Below are 23,850 nucleotides of genomic sequence, written 5' to 3'. Positions count from 1 at the left end.
TTTTTACTTGACTTTTCACTCGTCCCTTAGCAATGTCTGTACTGTTCTAGTGTTATTTGAAATGATTATATTTTAAAGATGGAGTCCAGGACCAAATCTAAAAATGAAAGGCCATGGTCAAAGGTAAGTGAAACCATTCAGTTGTTGGTTCTGAAGAAAGTTAGTTTGGCTACATAACATTGTTTTTAAGATTGCCTTGGAGGAAATGTGTGGCAAAGAGTGTAATTAGATGCATCCCTGAACAGAAAACATCAACAAGGAGCCTCATTCATGATTCATGGTCTGACATTGTGTAAAAAAAGAATTTTATAGATTCTTTACAATGTCTGGAAATGTTTGAGGTATAAACAGCGGTAGGATTTGGGGATTTTGGTAGCAATCTTTATAAGAGCAGGCTAGTATGAATTCTAATGTTCCATTTTTTTGTAGTTCAAGGTTATCATTAGCTGCAAAAGCAAGTAACACATTACGTATTTCCCTTGTATCTATATATATGAGTTTACTAAGGATTAATATCCACACACTGCAAAAAGGCTCTCCCTTTTTGCAAATCCCTTTGAATTTAGTGTGTAAATGCATCTCCACAGTCAGCAAACAAATGCAAACCCAAGCTGCCAATGCCTTTTCCTCTGGGAGATCAAAGCCCAGAGCTGTAAACCTTCGTTAATGTCAAGCGTTTCTCCTTGAGTATCTGTGTGAGTAGGCACAGAACGAGAGATTTAGCTACAAAAAACCTCTGATTCATTTCCAATATCACTCAGAGCTCCTTGAGTCCAATTCCCCCATCTGCTAGTTGTATCAGTTGTGAAATGAATAATTGGTGTCAAGTGGCTCCTGTAATGCCCACTGTGCTGCTTAGGGCTCACTCCAACATAAACACAACATTCGGCTGGCTACTTAAAACCTGGTCCACAAGTGAGGCTTGAGTCCGTCTCAACCCAGGAATCGTAAATGTTTTCCTCAAGCGTCTTGGTTTCTCGTTGCATTTTCCAAGTCCCTCCATTCATCCAAATATCAAGCCAGTGGCTCCACATCAGAACTTGGACACAATGCATGAAGAGGCTCATTGAAGGCTGTGATACAGTCAGTATCAGAGCAGGAAATTGCAGCTGTGGTCAGACCTGGGTGTGGAAATAAATACATCCACTCCTCCCTCCCTGCCACACACACACACAGACACACACACACACACACACACACACACACACACACACACACACCCACACCACATTGCACCCAGGAAGAAAAGCCATAAGGTCGAATTCACCTCACCAGTCTTATTCCACAAATTTCAGGAGACAGCCAGGCCTTCACTTCGCCAGACCCAACACAAGGTAAGAGCCATTATTTTACCTTTGGAACATATTTCCCGGGAATTTTGATATATTATTTTTATATTTTTCGCCATTCATGTATTTTGAAACATTGCAATAATACGTTTATTATCATATTTGGTGAAAATGTTTGTTCATACAAGACCAAGTATAGTGTTTTTAGACATAGCTACAGATGAACATCTTAAGGATGGAAATAGAGATTAATGGGTTTCGGGGTGTATTTAGAGCATTAACAAACCTCACTGTGTATGCTGAGGCAGTGGTCACTGCAGGTTAATTAAGGGAATTGAATTATGAAACCGGCCTTTCCTGTTATAGTAATGGATGCAATGCTGGTCCTCAGTATATCTTTTGAAAAATTATTTGCTCAAGTTTTTTCATCTGTTTTGACTGGGATCAAATTACAAAATACAATAGTTAGCTTCCATTTATAACAGGGAGTTGCCACTACAGCCAAAGATACAGCTATAGCTGGCACTATGGCACTAAGCAGCACTATGTGGCCATGTCATTGTGTCAGTCAAACAAAAATAATAAAAAAGACAATTCAAGCAAAGCCAGGAAAAGAGATCCTCTTTGTCCTTTTCATCTAATTTTGGGGCGATTGAATTAGATAATAAACTCTTATTGATTATTAGATCGCAATCACCTCCACTGAGATCAGAAGTCTTAAGAAATTATTAGTTTTTGGTCACAGTTATACAACCTGGTTCAATTTGATGAAGAAATACTGTCACCATGGTTTGAAGTGTGTAATGGACATGGGTGTGGTCTGTACTTTGTGCACCTAATAAATTAACCACTGAATGGTTAATGATTTCAGGGGGGCTAATTAGTGCATCTTTAAAATACGTTTAATGCCTTTGAATCAAACCGTGTAGAATATTAACAGGCTACAATCTGATATATCATGCTGCAGTTAGCTTGAAGCTAATTTGCATATAAAAACATAGGATATGTAAAAAAGAATGTAATAACTTACCATTAAAAAAAGAGCAGAGGTTACTGTTTAGCTTTAAAATAAAACAGACGACATCAACCATTTATCACAATCTTACCAATCAACACTTGAGTTAATAAGAAACACCTTTCAATGCACTTCCATTGCAACAGCCTCACTTGGCCCAGATATGATTGGTAGCTTACAGTGTTTAACATTAGCCACTGCTACTAGCTGCCAAGTTTTATAAATCCATGCTACATGTATGGCCGTTTGTGTAATTCTTAAGCTCTTGTACTTTTATTTTAGCACAACACAGTCTTCCTCTCTTCCTCAGACTCATATACCACCAGTCAGATCCGAAGGATTGTCCAACTAGGAGCAAAACCACATCACTTTATTAATCATCATTATATTTATCTCAATCTAGTTTGTGTTTGCTTTGTGTGTGTCACCTCTTTATCTGATGAACTACATACCAGTGCATAGATAAGGGTGTGGTTAACATCCTGGTGGAGCACACCTGATTGGATCAATCTAACCACACCTTACATCGCCCAACCCATAAATCACTGCCCAGTGAGACATTTACTGACAATGATTTGACTCTGAAGTATCGAACAATATAAGTCATGAATTATATCTTGATTGTTTCTCTGGAGTGTAACTGTAACCACAGTTCTTTGAGCTGTTGACAAATACACCAGGTGTACACTGCATTTGCATTCCTGATATATTCCACTTGTACGTGGGATGTATGTAATATCCCACCACGCCTGTTTCCATACAGCATCCCCACTAAGCCTCTATCTTGGCTCAGCAGATGACAACGTGTTTGTTCATCAGTACTGTTGTTTCTGATATCTGAGTTAAGAGGCAGTTAAAGCGGCGCTGATTGCCGAATTTGTATGTTGCTTTGGCATCAAGCTGGCACTCATCAGGGGATTATAGGTGTTTCGCTGTCAGTGATCCAATCTTTCAAAGTGGTTCATGTGTCACTTTAGAGACATCTGTTTCCAGTGAAAAGATAGAACACGCTTCATGCTGAGCGATGATTGTGAGGAGTTTCAGTAGAAACTATATTCTTTACTGTAACCTATTTTTATTTATATTTGACATAAGGACCGGAGAAAGGAATAAAATCAGAGTTGTCAGCTTGCTCTTTTAGTTTCCTATTGTTTACTTACTTACTTTAATTGCTCTCATTGTGTAATTTTTTTTTAACATGTAATCATTTAGCACAAAGCTTAAACCCCATCTGTACACCAGTTACTGTAACCGTGCAAAGCGTTGACAGAAATAATGTCTACCAGGTGAATATAATGTATAATTAAACATCTAAAGCCATTTTATTTCACAAAATATTGCAACAAGTTAAATAATACGGACTTGAATAAGACTAATACTAAGTTGTTTTATTTAACTGTACAGCAGCAGTTTCAGTGTGAGCACAGTTTCATATGAGTCTATGTTTCAGTTCAGTAGAATGATGAGCGATGACAATCAAGATGCTTTCAAAAACGTCTCCCGGAAGCCTGGCCTTCAGACATGGACCATCAATGTGAGTCAATAAATACCATACAGGCCAAATGAATATGAATGTGGGCACCACTGGTGACACAGCTCTACTTTAAATTGGGTCCGCTGTGCTGAGTTCATAATATTGAGCATGTTTTCGTTTTTCAGAACATGCAGATGGTGCCTGTTCCACCACAAGGCTTCGGTAACTTCTTTGAGGGAGACTGTTACATTGTTCTGTATGTGAGTACAATGCTGGTTGTTTTCCCAAGAGGCTGCAACAAGGCCCAGCATTAAGGAAGGCATGTGACTTTAGCATGTCTGGATAGGACGTGTTCAATCTGTGTCTCCCGTGTTTTTCTTGCTGATACCAGATAAGTGAGAAGGGCTCGGGCCAGTCAACTGATATTCACTACTGGATAGGAAAGGCCTCCTCTCAGGATGAGCAAGGGGCAGCTGCCATCTATGTCACCCAGCTGGACGAGTACCTGGGTGGGAGTCCAGTCCAGCACAGGGAGGTGCAGGGCAGTGAGTCACCCCGATTCAGGAGCTACTTCAGAAATGGCATCATGTGAGTCAAGGAAAAGAAGCTTGTATGTGACCTAGAAGTTGGTGCCGACCAAATAATGAGTAGGAGTGACACACACACACTTATGCTGTAATCTTCCTGAGACATGGTTTACAACACTAATCCCTCTCTATGAAATCATTATGACACAAATTACACTTGTTGAGGATTAGAAAATAAAAAGAACACTATTTTCTCTCACCCAGCGAACTGACTCTTCAACTTCCAGTTGTGTTTTTGTTTCATGCTTACATGAGCTAAATTTCAAAGTCAACAAAAATCCTCCCAGGTGCTTTTGCATTCATACTGCATCATACTAGCTGGCTCTTTTTATTACATTTGAACTTTGGTCATGTACATTATACTGATCTCTCCTCAGCTACAAAAAGGGTGGAGTTGCCTCAGGTTTCCGCCATGTTGACACAAATGCCTACAATGTCCTGCGATTGCTGCACGTCAAAGGGAGGAAGAATGTCACAGCAACAGAGGTACATAGAAAGGAGTATAAAGGGCCATGGTGGAGATTAATGACTGGGAGGTAGTGTGTGCCCGGTACTTCCCACTGGAACTAACACAGACTTCACACAGTTGTGTTACAAAGGTTGTTGGCACTCCCTCTTCAAAAAATGATGGTATGGTTTTCAATATAGCTGTCAAAGCAGTGTGTTAATTGCCCCAAGAACTGCTTTGGCTGTGCGATATCTATTTTCCTGTGTTAACAACATTTCTTCCTCTCAGAGCATTTTATGATATGGTAACTATCCATTTGAATAAAGGGAAATTATTACATAAGCCTGTATCATGCGGAAGCCTCTACATCTTTGTGCAGGTGGAGGTGTCATGGAACAGCTTTAACAACGGAGATATATTTCTTCTGGATGTGGGAAAAGCCATTGTACAGTGGAACGGCCCCCAGAGCAACAGGAGAGAGAAGCTCAAGGTAATTTTCCTCTCCAATTAGTCACAAGAGCACTTGAGGCAAAAACTAAATAAATAACTAAAATGAAAGAAAATAAATTACTCATTGTACAGAGTTTGATATTATTACAGTACTGCATAACTGATGTGTTAACATTTGAGCAGAGGAGAGTATTATACAAAATATGATAAATCATATTTTAGGAGAGACTGAGACTGCTGAATCTACAAGCTAAATTGTGAGAATAGCTTGCAAATGTTGCGAATGTTGTAATGTAACTGACTGTCTTTGATATATTTCATAACTTGTAAATTGCTTTAGATTAAAGCATGTACCAAATCAGCAAACGTAAATCATTGCGTAGCCCATCACGTACAAATCAAAGAAAGTAAATCAAAAACACAGAGAACAACATCATGGTTGCCAGATGCCGCAAACTGCCAGTCACTGAAATGTAATGAGAGCAATGCTTAAGCTTTAGTCTGGAAATGTCTATTAAATGCAGAGAATATATGAGAAAATCTGAAAGAGATTAAGTTGTTTTCCTGTCTGTCGTTTGTGTAATTCATAGATCATTCCTCTGTGTTGGAAATGAAAATCTTTCCATCTTGTTTTTTTTAATGACTCTGAACCAGTGAAGTATGTGATTACTTGCAAATGTTTTCTTTGAATTATGTTTATGTGTCCATAAAGTAGGTAACACTCCATACTGTAGTTCTTAAATGGGTTTTTTATAATAGTAAGACAATATTATAAAATATTATTTTGAACACAATTTTACTTACTTGACTTCATATCTCCTTTCTCTTTAGGCAGTGTTGTTGGCTCAGGATATCCGTGACAGGGAGAGAGGAGGTCGAGCTCAGATTGGCGTGGTGGAGGGAGGAGATGAGCAGGACTCACCAGAGCTGATGAAGGTCATGACGGCCGTGCTGGGCCAAAGAACTGGCCATCTGAAGGACGCCATTCCTGACGAAAAACCTGGTCAGGTGCAGAAAACCAACGTCAGACTGTACCAGTGAGCACCAGTACTCTTTCATCCATTGGAAACAATAGTCAGATGATTGGGTGTCTTTTTTGGCCATTTAATAGTAACGTAAACCTGTTTGTCTGTCTCCCCAGTGTTTTTGAAAATAGTGGGAATCTAGTGGTTCAAGAAGTTGCCACACAGCCTCTAACACAAGACCTGCTGCATTCCTCTGTAATTGGCTTTTATCCTTCAAACTTGCTCAGTTGATACTTTCACATGGGAAACGGGTCTAGACTCAGTGATGTTTTTTCTTGTGCTGTCAGGATTGTTACATCGTGGACCAGAGCGGCTCTAGTGTGATGGTGTGGAAAGGCAAACTGGCCTCCAAGCAAGAACGACGGGAAGCTCTGAACAGAGCAATGGTAGCTTTACTGAATTAAATGTACACTATATCAGAGGCCAAGCCAGACCAATACATTACATTAGATCAGCACTTCACAAAGTTGACAGAGTTAGGTAATATATTTCTATGTGTATATACCACATATCAATAATTCCTTTATCAAGGTTATCATGTGCCAGAATCCCTGCATTAAACCGTTAAAATGTATTATTCAGGGAAGTTGCTCTTGTCCACTCACCTTTTCTTCCAGGGCTACATTAAAGCCAAGAACTACCCGTCCAGCACCACCGTAGAGGTCATGACGGAGGGAGGAGAGTCGGCGATGTTCAAGCACTTGTTCAAATCCTGGAGGGATAAAGGGCAGACTCAGGGTCTGGGCACCACCCACAGTGTGGGAAAGATAGGTAACCTCTACAAAGCTCTGTCTTACCCACATCATCAGGAATATTTTCCTTGTGATACACTAAGGCACATTTAGACACATCATACATAGTGCTCGCAGGTTTTATGTAGGTCGGGATATTTAGATTTCTAGTGTATTTTTGATAATGATCAGTCAGTCTATGGATAAAAAATGTCCAATTTAAGACTATGAAACAAGATGTTTAGGATTGTGTTATATTCCCCCCTTCTTTTCGTTGTTTCTGTTGTTGTCTGTCCGTTATTATCCCTATTGTCCAGTTGTTTTTTATTCAGTGTGTTCTTTTTAAAACCTTGCTTCCTAATGAGTATGTATTGTACAGTGCTACTTTTTGTCACAAAATCAGTCCATAAGAAAAAAACCAAAACAAAAGGAGAGACAGTCGCAACAACTTAGACTGACAGCAATCACTTGCACTTCAGTTCGTTTGGTGTAAAAAAAAGTCTAACAAAATTTACAGTAATACAATTCCTGATCATCTGTATAAGATTTACTGAGTTTTCTGAACATTTTGGGTATTCATACAGCAAAAGTTGACCAAGTGAAGTTTGATGTGATGGAGCTCCATGCACGTCCTGAACTGGCAGCACAGCAGCGCATGGTGGACGATGCATCTGGAGACGTTAAGGTGAACATCCCGATAAACCAGCAGAGCACTGGCTTCCTTCAGTAGTCTGAATGGTGTCAAGATCTGTCTTTCTATCTTCATCAGGTGTGGCGCATCGAGAACTTGGAACTGGCTGACGTAAATCCGAGCACCTACGGGCAGTTCTACGGAGGAGACTGCTACTTGGTGTTATACACATATCAAAGATCAAACCAGCAGCAGCACATCCTCTACATGTGGCAGGTTGGCATCATTGCATACAGATCAAAACGTTAATTTGGTTCTGTTTCGGTTCAACCATATTAAAAAAGGGATTTTGCTTGAACATCATTTTATGTCTTGCACCAGGGCCGCCATGCAACTAAAGATGAGATCACTGCATGTGCATACCAGGCAGTCAATATTGATAACAAATACAATGGAGCGCCGGTCCAGGTCAGAGTGATCATGGGAAAGGAGCCGCGCCACTTCCTGGCAATTTTCAAGGGAAACCTCATCATCTTCATGGTATGATTTTTCACACTGAAAGGGAAAACTCAAACTGATATTATCTCACATTTTTTAGAAAACCTAAAAAGGTCTTTGCCTTCGGTGCATTAATTATCTAGAGGAATTACGACTGTTATGGCAAGAAAAAAAATTTAATTTCTCGAGGGGGTGGTGCTCTAGAAAAGCATTGTAACAAGCATAGTCTCAGAAAAATGCACACATGTCAAAATTGTAGTGAAATGAAAAAGGTAAAAATAATGAATGACAAAGTTTACACATCTCATTTTGTGTGGGTCCAGGGAGGTACAGGGCGCCCAGGTGTAGTAAACCCTGAAGCTGGTGCCAGGCTGTTCCAGGTAAGAGGGACTAATGAGCTGAACACCAAGGCCACCGAAGTGCCGGCGAGGGCTTCGTCTCTGAACACTAATGACGTGTTCCTACTGAAGACTGATCACGTGTGCTATCTGTGGTACGGAAAGGTGAGCAAGTGATATGAAACTGCATTACAGGCTGCAAAAGCCTGACAGAATAAGCCCCAAAGCTTTTGTTTGTGTCTTCACATGAATCTGTGTGTATGTGTGTCTTCATCCAGGGCTGCAGTGGTGATGAAAGGGTGATGGGGAGAGCGATGTCTGATGTGCTGTCCAGGCAGGACAAGCAGGTGGTGATGGAGGGCCAGGAGCCAGCTGAATTCTGGGTTGCTCTGGGAGGAAAGGCCCCCTATGCTAGTGACAAGAGGTAAACAGACAGCAGTGGCATCGCACCTTTTAATCAATTTATTTGTCATTTTTTTAGTGTGATACTATGCAGAACAACACAGGCACTCCTGTATGTTTATGGCATTGCATTGAAAAACATTTATCAATTACCACTGTTCTTTTCTCCTCCTTGATAGACACGCTGCATGTAATTTTTATTCCATGTAGTTTTACATCAGACAGAAAATAATAAACTATAAACAAGGCTCAGTCTTCAAAAGGCCATCTAATCATATTTTGAACCATTAATATGCTTAAATTTAAATCTGCATGGATTATTCTTACATCAAGGTCAGTGGAATATTCCCAATGTCATCCAAAGCCAGTTAAATAAAGCACGGCCCCATCCTCACACACATACACACACGTGTAAACAAAGCAGATTACGCAGATTTTTGATGGAAAATGTCCGTCTAATTTCAGACTGCAGAGGGAGGAGCCTCCTCACAGCCCCCGGCTGTTTGAATGCTCCAATCAGACGGGTCAGTTTAGGATGACCGAGGTGGACGACTTCGCCCAGAGCGACCTGGACGAGGAGGACGTGATGTTGCTGGACACCTGGGAGGAGGTGAGAGGTCAAAGGGACCTTTGACCTTTTACCTCTATGAAACAAATAGCAAACAGGATGTTGGTGTTTGAGAAGCATTTTGATAAGTGTACTGTGCATACTTATGCTAGTGGCACAGTGGCATAGCTCTTTTATTGGATGAAAATGCCCAAAATGTGAGATATGTCACAATTTAAAGTCACTGAAAGGAAGAGGTTGAAAGAAAGTTTTACACATTTGGAGAAACTAGTTGTTTCCCTATTTCCAGTCTTTATGCTAAACTAACCTTTTTTCTTTCAAATGACGTCAGATTTTCCTGTGGGTCGGAAAGTTTGCCAACAAGCACGAGACCAAAGAGGCGTGGAACAGTGCACAAGAATACCTGAGGACCCACCCTGCAGGCCGTGACCCCGACACACCCATCATTTTTGTCAGACAGGGGTACGAGCCACCCACTTTCACTGGCTGGTTTAACGCATGGGATCCTCATAAGTGGAGCGTGAGTTTAATAGTCTCTCTTTGATCACAGCAGGAGGTGCCATGCTATTATTAACAGACCAACGCAGCATAATCAAGGTTTTACAAATTCATTATTCGTTATTCATACTATTGTATTGTATGTGTACATTTCCATCACACTAAACAATGATTATGACACAAGCCACAAATGTCACATGAATGCTATGAATAATCTTGTGTGTACAAAGAAATCAAAGACATTAGGATTGTTTGAAGATGAAGACCCTGCATGCTAACTAATCTGCAGTCCTGGCTCCAATGATCTTCTCAACAGGGAGGCAACTCCTATGAGGAGATGAAAAAAAAGCTGAGTGGTGCTGCATCTCTCTCACAGATCACTGTTGTAAGTGATTGAAGCAAATCTTAAATCTCATTCACTAACTGTACTTATATCAACCACATAATGTGTTCAGTGGAATTAATTATGATATGAATCTGCTTTAGACTTTTGATGTTTCCTCATAAATGTGATATGTAAATTTGAAAATCTGAAAAAAATATGATATCACAAGTTCACCTTTCCTGCCTGCAGGACCTGAATAACTCCAGTCTGAGTCCTGCTGGGAACAGTGGGAGTGGATACCGAGCTCCAGGTGGCCCTGTGAGTTCCCCCCCAGTTTACAGGGTCCATGGAGGCGATTGGTCCCCCAGACCCTCTACTCCCACCAGCCCGTCCACCCAGAGAGTCCAGTCCTCTAAGAACATGTCCCCTTCTGTGAGCTTCAGTCCATCATCCCAAGTTGATGGTGGCATGTCTCCCTCTGCTGGAAACTCTGGGATGTATATGGATCCAGATCTGCTCATCAACAAGTCTCCCAGCGAGCTGCCAAAGGGAGTGGAGGCCAGCCAGAGAGAGGTTGGTACAGGACCCTGGACATGGAAATCATCATGTGTTGTGTGCCATGGTGTGAATGCATCTGTCGCATCCAACCAAATCCAAGCTTTTTTGTTTGTTCCCTTTGGTATTACATTTGCAGAGCATACTGAGGCAAACATTTTGTCCAAATATAATACTTCCAAACTTTATTTAATGGTTTATAGCTGTAATTGCTTTGTACAGTAAGCACTTTAGCGAACACTTCAACCCTCACCTTTCACAAAACAACCACACAAAACTACACCTACACTTATTACACACTTAGAGGTGCATAAAAACAAGCTATGAAAGAGCTGTAAGACGCACATAGCAACCAAAAACAGAGCCACAAAGCAAATGTGACCCTAAATTAGAATGTCTCCTTAACTGGCGCTGTTTTGCTCCCACCGGAGGTTTGTTATCCTAAAATGTGATGTGTGATCCGATGCACTAACATTGTCAGCACAGTAGGAGCCAGTCTAATTGTCTCTTGTGTGATCTGCTTACAGGCATACCTGTCTGATGCAGATTTTGAGAACCTGCTTGGCACAAGTCGCTCAGACTTCCAGCGTCTCCCCAAGTGGAGGCAGAATGACTTGAAGAAAAAAGCAGGACTTTTCTGAGGAACGCAGTAACAGCATGTTAGCTGTCACTGAGAAAGACATGACTGATAGAGGTATCCGTCAAGAGTATTTTTAAAGTAAATAAAAATATTTCTAACCATTTCAAGCATATAGTGATTAAAGCTGCTGCATTGAAATATAAACCTTAATGATTGTTACTAAATCACTTTCTCAAAACCTAATTGATAGGAAGATACACCAGAACTGTTGCTTTATACTTTTATCTATATTTATGCTTGAATGTCATCATACACTGATCGTGTATTCTCATGTAACTATTGTCATTTGCTGAATCAAACATATTATAAATAAATACACAAAATCTTCTACCAGATACTGTAGTAGCTTTATTTATGAGCTAGTGCAAATGCTGAAGGGAGACACTGAAGGCACTAATGGCAAGGAGTTTATCATGGAAAAACAGTTTTTTGTACATCAAACTGTAAAAAATACAAATAAAGTATGATTTGAAATATTAGGGTTTTCTTGACATAAAATACTTAGTAAAGTGAATTCAGAACACAGAAGATTCATATATTTCACATACCACATTTTTAATTCTTTTTTTAATATATGTATATATATATATATTAAAAAATAATGATATATATAATAACAGTAATAGAATTTTTGAATTAAAAGTTTGTTTTACTCAGAAGAGGCATTAACAGTGAAACATTTCGAGTGTGTTGCTTGACAAATATAATGTTTACATGGGTTATGTTAAGTTTGATGAATGGAAGTATAAAGGAAATCAGTAAAATATGAACATAATTTTCAGAAATTCAAACATTAATCTTCTAATGATTGTATTTCTTTATGACGAAAACAGTTTAATGACTTATTTTAAATCATTTCCTACACTGCTTTTTCACAGCTCTTTCATTCACATTTTCACTCATTCTTGTTTTGTTATCACATGTTCTCAAAAAAAAAAAAAAACGGCTGTTGCTTGGCAGACTACAAAATGATCCATGAAGATGCTTTTTAAGTATTTCATCTGAATTATATCATTTAGCTTCAAAACTGGACTGAGTTTTTAACAAGCGGGGCTACTAGACGTCTATGAGCATGAGGTGCACAAACAGTCCAGCCGAGCTGATGGCATCTCCTCTCTTGGTGAGCAATGGGACGTGGCGGTATCCTGGAGGAAAAGGGAAATAGATTTTAACCTCTTCAGCAAAGCAAAGTCTGACTTATGTTGAACTGCGAACAATGTTTATTTTGAAAAGTAAAAAAACTATAAAATAAATCATGAGTAAATATGAAAAGCAGATAGTGCTGGGTGTCTTGTCCTAGCAACTACATAATCTGTTGTCTCCACTTTGCACTTGATTATCTGTTAAATAGTGAAACACTTCAATATTTCAACATCTGGACTTATTTACCGTTCTGCACGCTGGTGAGTGGGAGACAGTACTGCCCGATGAAATCATTCTGGGATGCTGAGTCATAATCCTCCACCACAAACCGCACCATGGCCAACTCTGGGACTTGGATGTTAAACTGGAAGCGCTCATTCCACATGGGGTTGAACCCTGCAGGAACATATTATTGTTGAGTTGACGATGCTGACTATTGATATGAAATTTGATTTGAAAAAAACTGAGCATTTGATTATAAACAGATTAGAAAAAGAATCGTGTTGTGTCATGATCGACCCCTCCACCTTTATGAGTTCTTAGTGTTTTCCCGGTGTTTCCCTCCCTCTGTGGTTCTTTCGTCTCCCGCTGGCTGTCTTGTCCGTCATGCCTGTCTTGGGTGTGTCCAGCTGCTTCTAATCACCACTCACCCAGCACACTGGCTCCTGATCACCTCACCCACCCTGCAGTCAGAACCCTGGTTCTCCTCACTATTGTTGCCAGGTAGTTGATTCACATTTGGTGCGCTTTTGGCTGAACTTGCCTTGCTTTGAATTCACCCTGTTATCACCATGCAGACCCCCTTGCCCACACCAGCCTCCTCCCTGTTCCTGTTTACTCTGTCAGCCTTGGAATTGGATTCTCCAGTCTGCCTGCCTTGTCAGCACGGGTCCCCCTAACCCAGCCAATGCCCGCCCTGCGTCCTGGACCTCCTGGATCCCCTTTCCTCACTCACTTCCTGGTTGTCTGTACTCTGCTTTTGGGCCTCGACCTGTTCTCGGGTAAAACTTGACATTAATGCTTACCGTTGTTCTCAATGTAGTGTGTCTCCTTGCTGGCATTGTCTGTTGGGACACCATGAATCTCCACTCTTACCAGAGGGTCTACAATGGACTTGGCTTTGTCCTTGTTGAGCTTTGGTAACTGTTGAGCTGAGATGATCTGTTACATTGGGATACAAAATGCAAACAGAGAAAATGTCACGGATTGTATTCCACTGCATTTGTTTTTAAAGCTTTGACACTGTGGTGCTTAAATCTGTTCTTGACACTGTAAAAAGTAGGTGACTATCTTGAAGGCTGGGCCCACACTTTCAAATCTCCGCTCCTCTCATATCCCTTTGACTGGTTTCTGTTCTGCACTTTTATTTCTATTGTGGTGTGGTTAGTTGTGTACCAGGAAATCTTATTAAACTTTATTTTGAAAACTAAAATTTGTAAATATGTTTAAGAATTAAACTTTTTTTCTCGCGCCCAAGTGATACATGTAAAGTTTGTCGAGTAAGACTGAACATAAACATAAATTTGTTTAAAAGAAAACTGTATCTTTCAGGTTCTCACCATTATATGGAAGACTTTCCTCTGTAACCATGGCCCATCGGTAAGTTTGTTGGGATTGAAGGTGGAGGAGAAGCTTCTCTGGAATTCAGGTTTCAGGATATAGCCACAAAAACCATTTGGCAGAAACCTTCCCTGGTTAATGTGCATCTCTTTCGAGGGAGTCTGGAAGTTCAGAGCCACTACAAAGGATGTCAGAAATAGAAAGAGGCGATATCATTACTCAAAATGTAATATTAGTGTGACAGGCTGGATTTCTGCATATATTAACGGGAATGTACCAATCTGACAGCCGACGTTCCACATGGGCATAGGGTTGTAGTTCGAAGAGTCTGTTCTGGAGCCTGCTGGGTAGATCCTGCTGAGTTTGTCCATGTTGTGATGTATGTAGGCAGTCGCTGCAAACAAAAACACACACACACATTTAGAAACACACACTACAACTCTGGGACAACAAATATCTGGTTTTCTACCTGTCAATAAGATCAGCTGTTACCTAACGTTTCAGCCAGATTAAAAGCTTTGCTCTCCTTAAAGGACGACATCTCATAGAAAGCCTGGTTGTCTTTGGCATGCTCAAAGCCGCTGTAATGGACACTCTTACAGTAGATGACGAGGTCCGAGAGCTCTTTGGCAAGTTTGATCTTTGATTTCTGAAAGAACACATGACAGCAGCTCAGGCATGGTCTGCTCCTTCTATAGGAAACATGAGTTCTGAAATGTAATGTTTATTCAACGGTAAATGATGAATGAGTACTCAGCACACCTTTGGCTTGGCTTTTTGTCCGTTCTCCTTACAGTCTGCAGCCTCGTCCTCCTCAGACACCATTTCTTCCTCGATGGTGTTGTTATTGGTGAAGACAGCGTCCAGTTTGTTCAGTCGTTTCCCTTTGATGAGGATCTTGCCTTTCAACTCCTGCACTCAGAACCGATAGTTATTTTATTTTATTTTATTTTATTTTTCCTTAGTTTTGTGCAGTTTCTAAACACACCATTTGAAGATACTTTTAAGTACTGCATGGCATGCCATTGCTCCCACTGCCTAGAGAAAAGGAAAATGTTGTGTAATGGATGCATCATAATTTCCTTTGAGGCTAACAATGCCTGAAATATCCATCCAGATTTTAAACGAGTGCACACAAGGACTTGGTTATGTCACTGAGTGCAGTCTGGTATTTCCCCCTCTCTTTTTGTATCTCTTGTCATGTTGAGGACAATTTTCTACAAATCTAAGCTGACCACAACAAAGTTTAAAAGAGGAAAGGAAGATAAGAAAAAATGAGGACAGTAAACACATGGTGTGTGAAGACAAACCAGTTCCAGTTGAGTGTGTGCTGTGTATGTCTGGCACTTAATACTTTTCGCATGCAAATGAATTTCCACAAGTCTTCAAGTCAAATCTTCCGCACTCAGAGTACTAAACGAGACAACCCAATAAAATACAAATCCTTTAAAAAAAAATTATAAAAAATGCACACGGGGTGGAACAAAGGCTCCACCCCTGTGTTTATTTGCTGCTCACATAATGAGAAGGCATAATGGCCTTTCTTCAATCTAATCAACTTCCTTTCTAAGACAAATTAAATAGTGAATTGAAAGTAAACAGGAAAGTAAAAAAAAAAAAACAAAAAACCTGGCACAGTTAGTTATTAGGTGGAATTTTGTAGGTGTGGTCTTCCCTTGGCGTTTATGTGGGAGGGCGTTTGGAACAAGGCTCGTACTCCAATAAATATGATGTGTTGCAGTAAGTTCAGGTTACCTCTGGTGAAGGGAAGTTGGTGGGCATGGTGTTGCCCAGAGGCTTTACGACTAAAGCATCACCCAAGATGGAGATTAAATGATGGGCCATGAGCCTCTGCTGGTCCACGGTGCAGTGGTTCTCCAGGGACAGGATCACTGGGTAGTCTGACGTCTGACAAGGGAAACAGTTACTCAGTCAGGGTGAAGCCTCTCCATAGCTGTATAAACAAGAGCATTAGGAAATGAAATGAAGTAGCCTGATAGACATACTTTGAAGGCGTACTCTTTGATTGCTTTGATGACGTCTCTGAAGAGTATTTTGGATGTGAGTGTGTAGCCATGATAAATAACAGGCTCTCCATTAGCCCCGTCCCAACAGTCCAGCTCCACGCAGCGACAGCTCTTCATAAGTGCTCTGCGAGAAGCAAAAACGTTCATTAACACCCACACACCACCTATATCACAATTGGCCTCCTCACATTACAGAAATATTTCCAAGGTCTCTGGGACCTCACTCGCCCCAAAGAGGAGTTGGTGTTAGAGCTCCCTTCTCTCATGGTGGTACTTAATAAAGACCCTTTAAATATTGGGTCAGACACTGGAAGTCACTTGAAACTTGACATACTCAGTTATATATCTCTCAGAATATTTTGAGGTTACTTCCCTGTCTATCCATAGTCATAGAAAATACAAACATTTTGTCATGATTGCAGTATGAATTGTTGCGTTACAGCTTAACACCCATTTTGTTCAATCAGTGACCAAATGACCAAATGTGAAGGGATGAAGGGGTTCCTTTGATATTGTATTTACAAGAACAAAACCATATTTTCTGAGGTCACCATGACCTTCAACTGCCCATGTTGACATTTGGCACTGACAGCTTGCATTTTTTTTGCCACAGTGTGCAATCAGTGCTTCCTCTGTTAAGCTGGGGATGGACTGCGTTTAGCCCCAGAACTTGTCAACTCCTCTAAAATAACCTAATTATAACATATTGGTAAAAGTAGTTACTTTATATAAGCCTCTGTGCTGCTGGGTCCTTTGAGTTGGTCTTCCTTCAGATATGTGTTGTGGGAGGAGGAGATGTAATAATGGTTGAGGGGCTGGCTCATGTCCTGGTACACACGTTTGTGGGCTGGGTTGAGGATGGATCCATCCTCATGTTGCAGATACATCAGAAAGCCATCTTTACTCATGTGCTTCTTCTGTTTCGCTGGTGAACAGAAGACAGACATGACGAATAAGATGTAATATGGGGATTAATAAGAGTTGCGTATCAAAGTCAAAGCTCACTGGATTATTCATTTAATCCAACCTGTTTCATCGATCTCGTATTTCTCAATTAGTTTGAGAACATCCCCCATGGACACCTGTTCCCTCTGCTCCTTCAGCAGGAAGTCCAGCAGGTCTTTGGCGCTCATTTGACCTTCAGTTTGAGCATACTTCCCGTAAATCACATCTATCTCCTCCCTCTGAGTTAGTAGGCCATAGAAATGCTTGATCTCAGAGCCTTCCAGGGATCCTGAGTTGGATTTATCACATGTCTGTGGAACATGCAGGATTACGCAACCATTAAGTTAGTTAGTGTATTTAAATGAGGATGAAATATAGGAAGTGAATGTATTTTCTGTGAAGGACTCACCTTGAAGATTTCCTCTGCGTAAGTATCATCAACTTCAACGTTTATTTGTCGCAGGAAGCGCTTCAGCTCTTTCAAGGTCATCTTTTTGTCATCATTCTTGTCTGCTTTTCGCATGCAGTTGATGATCCAGCTGATCTTTAGATGTAAGGATGACAATTATGAGACTTCTAACAAAGCCTGGGAACCCCATTTAACTAATAAAGAACAAAGTAAAAAATCTGTAACATAATTATCGATGTCTCAAGGATACTGCTCGCTCTTCTGCTGGCAGTTGAGGTTGCGCATGCTGCTGATGACCTTGTTCAGACTCTTCACCCACTGTTTTGCATCCTCCCTGGTATGTGCCATCAGGTCGAGATTTCTCTTGCTACCCTTGAAGATGATGGAGAAGCACTGGTCTTCAACACTCGGGTCAGTGTGCTTATTGAGACCCTCAGACTGACGGCCCATGCGCACTGAATCAATATCATCGATGGAGACTGCATGAGTAAGAGGAAAGAGATTGTTAGAAATTGTGTACCCACCTCATCGTATCACTGTGGCTTGGTTAAGTAATTGTTGGGGATAGCAGTTGGAAGCCCCCAATTCAACTTAAAGGAAAACTAAGTCTAAAAATACTTCATCACATTCTAACTGTCAGAGACGATATTGAGATCCTTTAAATTTCAAGTTAAATTGAGTTTGGCTATTTGCTTTTTGAACCCTCCAGTGGTTTCACTACTTTATTAAAAATCTGAAAATGACAGCTTTTTCATTCAACAATTGTAGTCTACTTTAATACATTTTGTCCTATAGTTATCCTATGGAATAATGTATCTCGGTTTCTACAGTGGATACATATTTTTAAGCCATTAAGCAGAAAAGGAAAATACTTGCACTTGTATCTTACGGCTTAAAGACTCTCATTGCTAAGAATGTATGTTAAAAATAAATTTTTAGCACCACAATTTAATAATTCCATCTAAGATGCAACAGTATCTTGTCGCAGAAGACTTTCTGTCTTGATGGGCACAAAACTGGGCACCAGAAATTGTTTTTGCATCTTATCAACAGGAGGCTTCTGTTTCTGTCTGGTATCTCCCTTCTGTGGCCTTCATTCACAATGAGCATGACGACAACAGATAAAAACATCTAATTTTGTGGTACCGTCCCTCAAGCCCACTGGGTGTTTTCCAACAGTTGAACATGGATATAATAAACATGTTACATAACACAAGGCTCATCCAGAATTTTGTTGACCAAAATTGACTTCAAGAATTTGGCCTAAATAGTTTTGAGGGTTACGATCCCTCTGAGAAAGGCTGAGAAGAGATGTCTTTGGCAATGTCTTCTCTGTTCGACACTTGGATTCTTTGGCAAACCAAACACATCCCATGGAAACACCTGCGCAACAGATTTACGTGTAATCTGCAATTCTGACGCTAAATTATATATGTTTTGTCTGTTTTTGGTTTTGTTTGTTTTTTTTTTCAGACAGCCACTAACAAAGAGAACAAAAACTGAAGGTCTCTGCGCACACAGCCAGTTTTTCCCCATACACTATTGGGGGGGGGGCTATTGTTGGGCGGCTTAATGTACGGAAGAGTGTGCATGACCACGGATGATGTAATCACGCTAAATGACAACGACTTCCCTTCAAACAAAACACTAAAAACTGCAAGCTTAGCTGAGCTATCACATGTTATAACTGAGCTACAATCAGTATTACTACCTTCTAATTTTTATGGACAGTCTAATCCAGTGCAACGATTCTTCTTGGGAAATTCAGAGCTTATCGAAGGGCAGAATGAATTTAAAGGTCAGCACTTGAATAGAAAAAAACCCAAGGCTGTAGGGCGTACACTCAGCTGAGTGCTGGAAAAACAAAATACCATGAAAGCACTCAGCAGAAGAGGAGTGTTAGTTTAATCTGTGTATTCACGTTATTCCCAACAACAACAGACCACTGTGAAGGAGTTTAGGGCTGTGAATTTGGACCTGTTTCAGAGAATCCCATCTGGAGAGACCAACAACAATGTCCAAGACATGTCAACCGTGTCACACAGGCATTGCTTGAATGCCAAATGAAATTTCACACAAAGGGATGATTATCCCTGCCCGACAAAGTTCGTGCCGCTGTTTCTCAAACTATTTTCTCTCAAAGGAAGAAGACAAAACTCGGCAGCAAAGACAGTGTTTCTTGCTTTAATAAGGGTTAGTTTGCTCTGTCAAAGTGTGCATAAACTTGACATTAGGTTTATAATAAACTTCGGGTTCCTGCACTAGACTATATTTGGAGCGAAGTTATGCAAAACAAAAACCACATATTTAACCAAGCACTTTGAATATAACTAAGAATAGTGACTAAGTGAAATTCTGCTCTGATAAAGTTATTGTTGCCGTGTTCAATTTATGAACGATTTTGTAACAAACCACAGTAATAAGAAGGGCATGTGTCCTGTATGTGTCACATTCATGGTAGAATGGAAATATCTATCTCATATCAGCCTGGCAGTGTGTACACAATGTGTGCATGTGTGTAAATGCTGTCTGGGCAAATAGCTGTCACTGTGTGGGGGGAAAAAAGACTGTTCCAGACTACAGACAACTTAAAGACTCAGCTGCTCAGACCAAAAGGAACATGCGGTCAAAGAATAAACTTGCACAGAAAAACATTTACATTGCTCACATTAACAAAATCTGCTTCAATGCAGCAACAGCAGGTAAATCTCATACAAAAACAATACGTGCTGTCCTCCCACTCTCTCTTTTACCTTCTGCCTAAGTCCTTTAGAGCTGAGTGGTAATTGTGGCCTGTTGCATCCCGCAGGAAAGCAATAAAACACATAGCCTATTTCCGTAAACAAGGAAATGCCTATGAAAAAGCGCTTTGGCACATGACTGTCCACTGCTTGGTCACACCCGTGTGTCTGTTTCTGTTGTGTTTAAGACACACTGCTCTGTCTGTCTGTGTTTGTTTAAAACTCTGGCTCTGTCAGAGGTTATCAGAACTGGTAGCAGCAGCTGTCACTAGATTAGACCAACCAGAGGTAAAAGGACTGGAAAATAATCTCTCTCCAAACACATGGAAACACAGACGCTTTCGCTCCACCACCTCCTCTCATTTATGTGTCCTGTACGTGTCACATTCATGGTAGAATGGAATGGAAATATCTATCTCTATATGTAAAGTGCCTTGATGGAACTTTGTTATGATTTGGTGCTATACAAATAAATCTGATTTGATTTTATTTATCCTCTGTATTGTGTTGTCAGGCAAGAAAACGTATTGCTGATATCTGGCAAGAGAGCTTTAAATTACAAACACAGATCCACATAAAGCAACAACACATGCAAACTAGCAGGAGCTGATACTCACAGGTGTGACTTTTCTTGAAAATTCTATGGGATTCATGCCAAAAGGTCTTGCAGTCTTCTTGTAGTTTGAGTAGACGGTTCTTCTTCCAGGAGCGGGAACGGATCTTGATCAACTCCCCGCCGATCAGCAGGAACTGGAGATCTGCATCTCCCTCCAAACCTGCACATATTTTTTATAAAACCAGCTGAGTCGCAGTGTTAAGCATTGCAAGATGTGTCTCTGCAGAGAAAGTAAAAAAATGCAAGTAAATAAGCCTCATCAAGGTTTCAATACCAATCTGAACATAAATAAACACCATCAATGAGCTGCATGACTACCATACCAGTCAGCTCCATTGAATGCCATGTTCCTTCTCAATGACCTGAAGTTTATGTTGAGTCTTCTGGCATAAATCCATCCTATTCCAAGTAAGTTATTGCTTTCTGTTAAGAAGGGGTGGGTGACATCTGCTGAGAGCATGATTCATGTTTGACACGATATAAAGTTCAAAGGACAGTGTTGGCAGCACAATCTTTGGTTGTTGTTTTTTTTTTTTTTTTATCTGTGCAAAAGTTAAGTAATGTGGGTGTGGGAGGGACTGAATTATTTTGCACTCAGCATTTTTTGTACCAGTTTAAATGGCATGCAGAGCGGAGTGTAACAGAAAACTGATGTTCCTCAGTAGGCAAAGGCCAGTTGGGGATAACAAGATCCACTCATTTGGGACTGTGAGAGTGAGTTGTGGGCAGAATCATAACATTACAGACATTTTTTTCCCTCCTTGGTTGCACCACTAACTCACAGAGGCTGGTTATGAGTCACAGGGCTGGGCAAAGCAGCTCCAGAGCCTCGACACTGCCTCTCTCAGTCGGGCTTTCTGCTGGAAGCTTCACTCCTTCTGCATGAAGTGCCAGCCTCTCTCTGACTGCCATCTCATTTTCCAAGTTTTTCTCGCCATAGCAACGTTTGGCTGACTGTGCTCTAAGGAAGAGCGAATAGACGGCCACAGCAGAAAATGTTAATGATTCGTAACACTTCCCAAATCATAAATGAGTCACTTTGTGAGTTTGAAAGGGCTTTGTTGAGAATCTGATGACCTTTGCTTAATTTTTTTCTTGCTGTGTCATCATTGGATAAGAAATTATGTTGAATCCTACAGTGTGCTGGATACACCCTGGGAGACAAAAGGGGGACAGGAGCTCAGCTGAGTGATGTCTAGGTGGTATGAAGTAATGATGCAGTCTTCAGGAACAACTTGCTGATAAATGTTAGTTTGAAGTTTGAGGAAACTTTTCACGTCAGATTGAGGAATGCTTAATTTAGAAAAAAATAAATACACAAGATGCAACAGGTTTTATCCCTAAGTAAGTATCGTTTGCCAAGAAGAGCTTTTGGGACAGTTTGGACTTGTTTGCTCAGCTCTGCTGTCTCTGTGAGAAATAACCGAGAAATCGAGGAAGCTCTGCTGCTGCCCTCAGAAGTGAAATGCAAACACCAGAGCTCGAGCTTTTCTCGTGTTTAGACGACTTCCTGTGTTTGGTCTTCCGTTTGAATGACATTTAGGGTCTGCGGTGACATTTTTCACCTCCTGTCTGTGAGCCAACATGAAGAATGCATCGCTCCGGGCGACGAGAGAGACAAAGTTACACGACCCAGAGACTTTTCCTCACATGACAAGAGATCACTGAATTGTGTTGTTTATAAAAGAACCAGTCTCTACAGAAGGTATGAATGCGTGTGCGTGTGCGCGCGTGCGTGCTGGCCCAGTAATGACAGGGCGCGCCCCCTCCACACCTTTAGGACACTCACCCAGCCGCCTCCCGTTCTCCTGGGCTACTTTCTTCACCTGCTCCTGGAAAGCCAGCTCCTCGGATTGCGTCCTTTTGGGACGGTGGTGAAAACAAGACATGGATGGACCAGCTCTATTTTACAGTTAAAGCCAAGTCAAATCCAGTCGGTGTTAATTCTGAGGTGGAGGAGAAGCAGCAGCCACCCCCCCGCCTTGGGGCGGGTCCACACGCATATATTGCTCTATTATAGCCGCTATTCCCCGCTGCAGAGTCTGTCCAGGCTTGTTTAGTCCCACCTTCACTCCCAAAATGTCTTTTAAAGCCAGTGAGCTGGCACACTTCAGACTGGCTCCAATGCCCCATGTAGGTGTTTGAGTTACGGTCTAAACTGAGTCTCATTTCAAGTTGTTTTTCAGACAATCAATTGAATACGAAGGGCGACATTAAAAAGCCTTTATGGTGCATATCTGTTGCTATCTGCTATTGTGTGCGATTGCTTCTGTCATCACTTCCACATTCCTTTGAAATTAGTAGACTTCACTTTATTATATTGTTGAATGCTCGCATAACTACTCAACTGCAAACTAGCGCCACCCTGTGATAAAAAGGACATAAAAATGCAGTTTGAAACTTCTTTGATTGTACATAAAATGTTTTATTGTCCTCATAGATCCTGTCCGTGAAAGGACTCTTTTGACAGTCAATACAGGCCATTGTGCAACCAATATGCTTTATAATGTTGCTGTATGACATGTTATATTGTCCTGACAACACACAAAACCATCCACTCCCACCCCAGACATCAATGCACACACTCACTTTGGACAACAAAATCTCAGGTGCCATGAAGATAAGAGCAGGCCAAACTGTATTTCCATTTATAAAGCCAAGATGTGACACCATAGATACAAATTATGTCAGTGTTCAAACACCTTGAAACAGATAAGAGTACATGTAGTCAGTCAATTGATCTGTAAATCAACACTCACCAGATTTCCCAGCTGTGCCATTTGCCTCCATTCTTGTTTCAAGCAGAATAAATCACCATGCACAGGATAAAGTCTCCTCTCGTTACACTTGGTGTTTTGTGATAGGAATTATCTCCACCATAAAGACTGGCTGTTTGTCCTGTGTAGGGAAAAATCCAATCTGTGTCCCCCTCTGA

General features: G+C 40.8%; 2 protein-coding genes across 4 annotated transcripts; one reads left to right on the top strand and one right to left on the bottom strand.

The window, feature by feature from the left end:
* Window positions 1–78: 78 nt before the first annotated feature.
* On the top strand, window positions 79–12,006 carry vill (villin-like). Of its 2 annotated transcripts, XM_029528695.1 has the most exons (21): window positions 79–123; window positions 1,296–1,334; window positions 3,755–3,838; window positions 3,964–4,038; window positions 4,170–4,366; window positions 4,743–4,851; window positions 5,193–5,303; window positions 6,095–6,300; window positions 6,405–6,483; window positions 6,576–6,674; window positions 6,906–7,059; window positions 7,604–7,704; window positions 7,789–7,926; window positions 8,032–8,190; window positions 8,472–8,651; window positions 8,765–8,910; window positions 9,354–9,498; window positions 9,788–9,976; window positions 10,271–10,339; window positions 10,529–10,852; window positions 11,362–12,006. In XM_029528695.1, the coding sequence occupies exons 1-21, from the start codon at window positions 79–81 to the stop codon at window positions 11,473–11,475; spliced, it is 2,763 nt and encodes a 920-aa protein (XP_029384555.1). In that variant the 3' UTR covers window positions 11,476–12,006. The 2 variants fall into 2 exon arrangements, with proteins under 2 accessions (XP_029384555.1, XP_029384556.1); XM_029528696.1 differs by lacking the exon at window positions 79–123 and having other exon boundaries at window positions 1,238–1,334.
* Window positions 11,800–23,850, bottom strand: plcd1a (phospholipase C, delta 1a). 2 transcript variants are annotated; one of them, XM_029528698.1, is made up of 15 exons: window positions 23,675–23,850; window positions 20,917–21,075; window positions 17,809–18,037; window positions 17,559–17,688; window positions 17,232–17,460; window positions 16,928–17,129; window positions 16,184–16,328; window positions 15,933–16,085; window positions 14,940–15,089; window positions 14,670–14,826; window positions 14,455–14,571; window positions 14,177–14,355; window positions 13,643–13,778; window positions 12,864–13,013; window positions 11,800–12,619 (listed from the first exon to the last, which is right to left on the bottom strand). In XM_029528698.1, the coding sequence occupies exons 1-15, from the start codon at window positions 23,703–23,705 to the stop codon at window positions 12,531–12,533; spliced, it is 2,256 nt and encodes a 751-aa protein (XP_029384558.1). In that variant the 5' UTR covers window positions 23,706–23,850; the 3' UTR covers window positions 11,800–12,530. The 2 variants fall into 2 exon arrangements, with proteins under 2 accessions (XP_029384558.1, XP_029384557.1); XM_029528697.1 differs by lacking the exon at window positions 23,675–23,850 and adding an exon at window positions 22,705–23,142.

This window comes from Echeneis naucrates, chromosome 20, assembly GCF_900963305.1.
Source record: "Echeneis naucrates chromosome 20, fEcheNa1.1, whole genome shotgun sequence".
Lineage (NCBI taxonomy): Eukaryota > Metazoa > Chordata > Actinopteri > Carangiformes > Echeneidae > Echeneis > Echeneis naucrates.
This window is presented reverse-complemented; position numbering and strand designations above follow the sequence as displayed.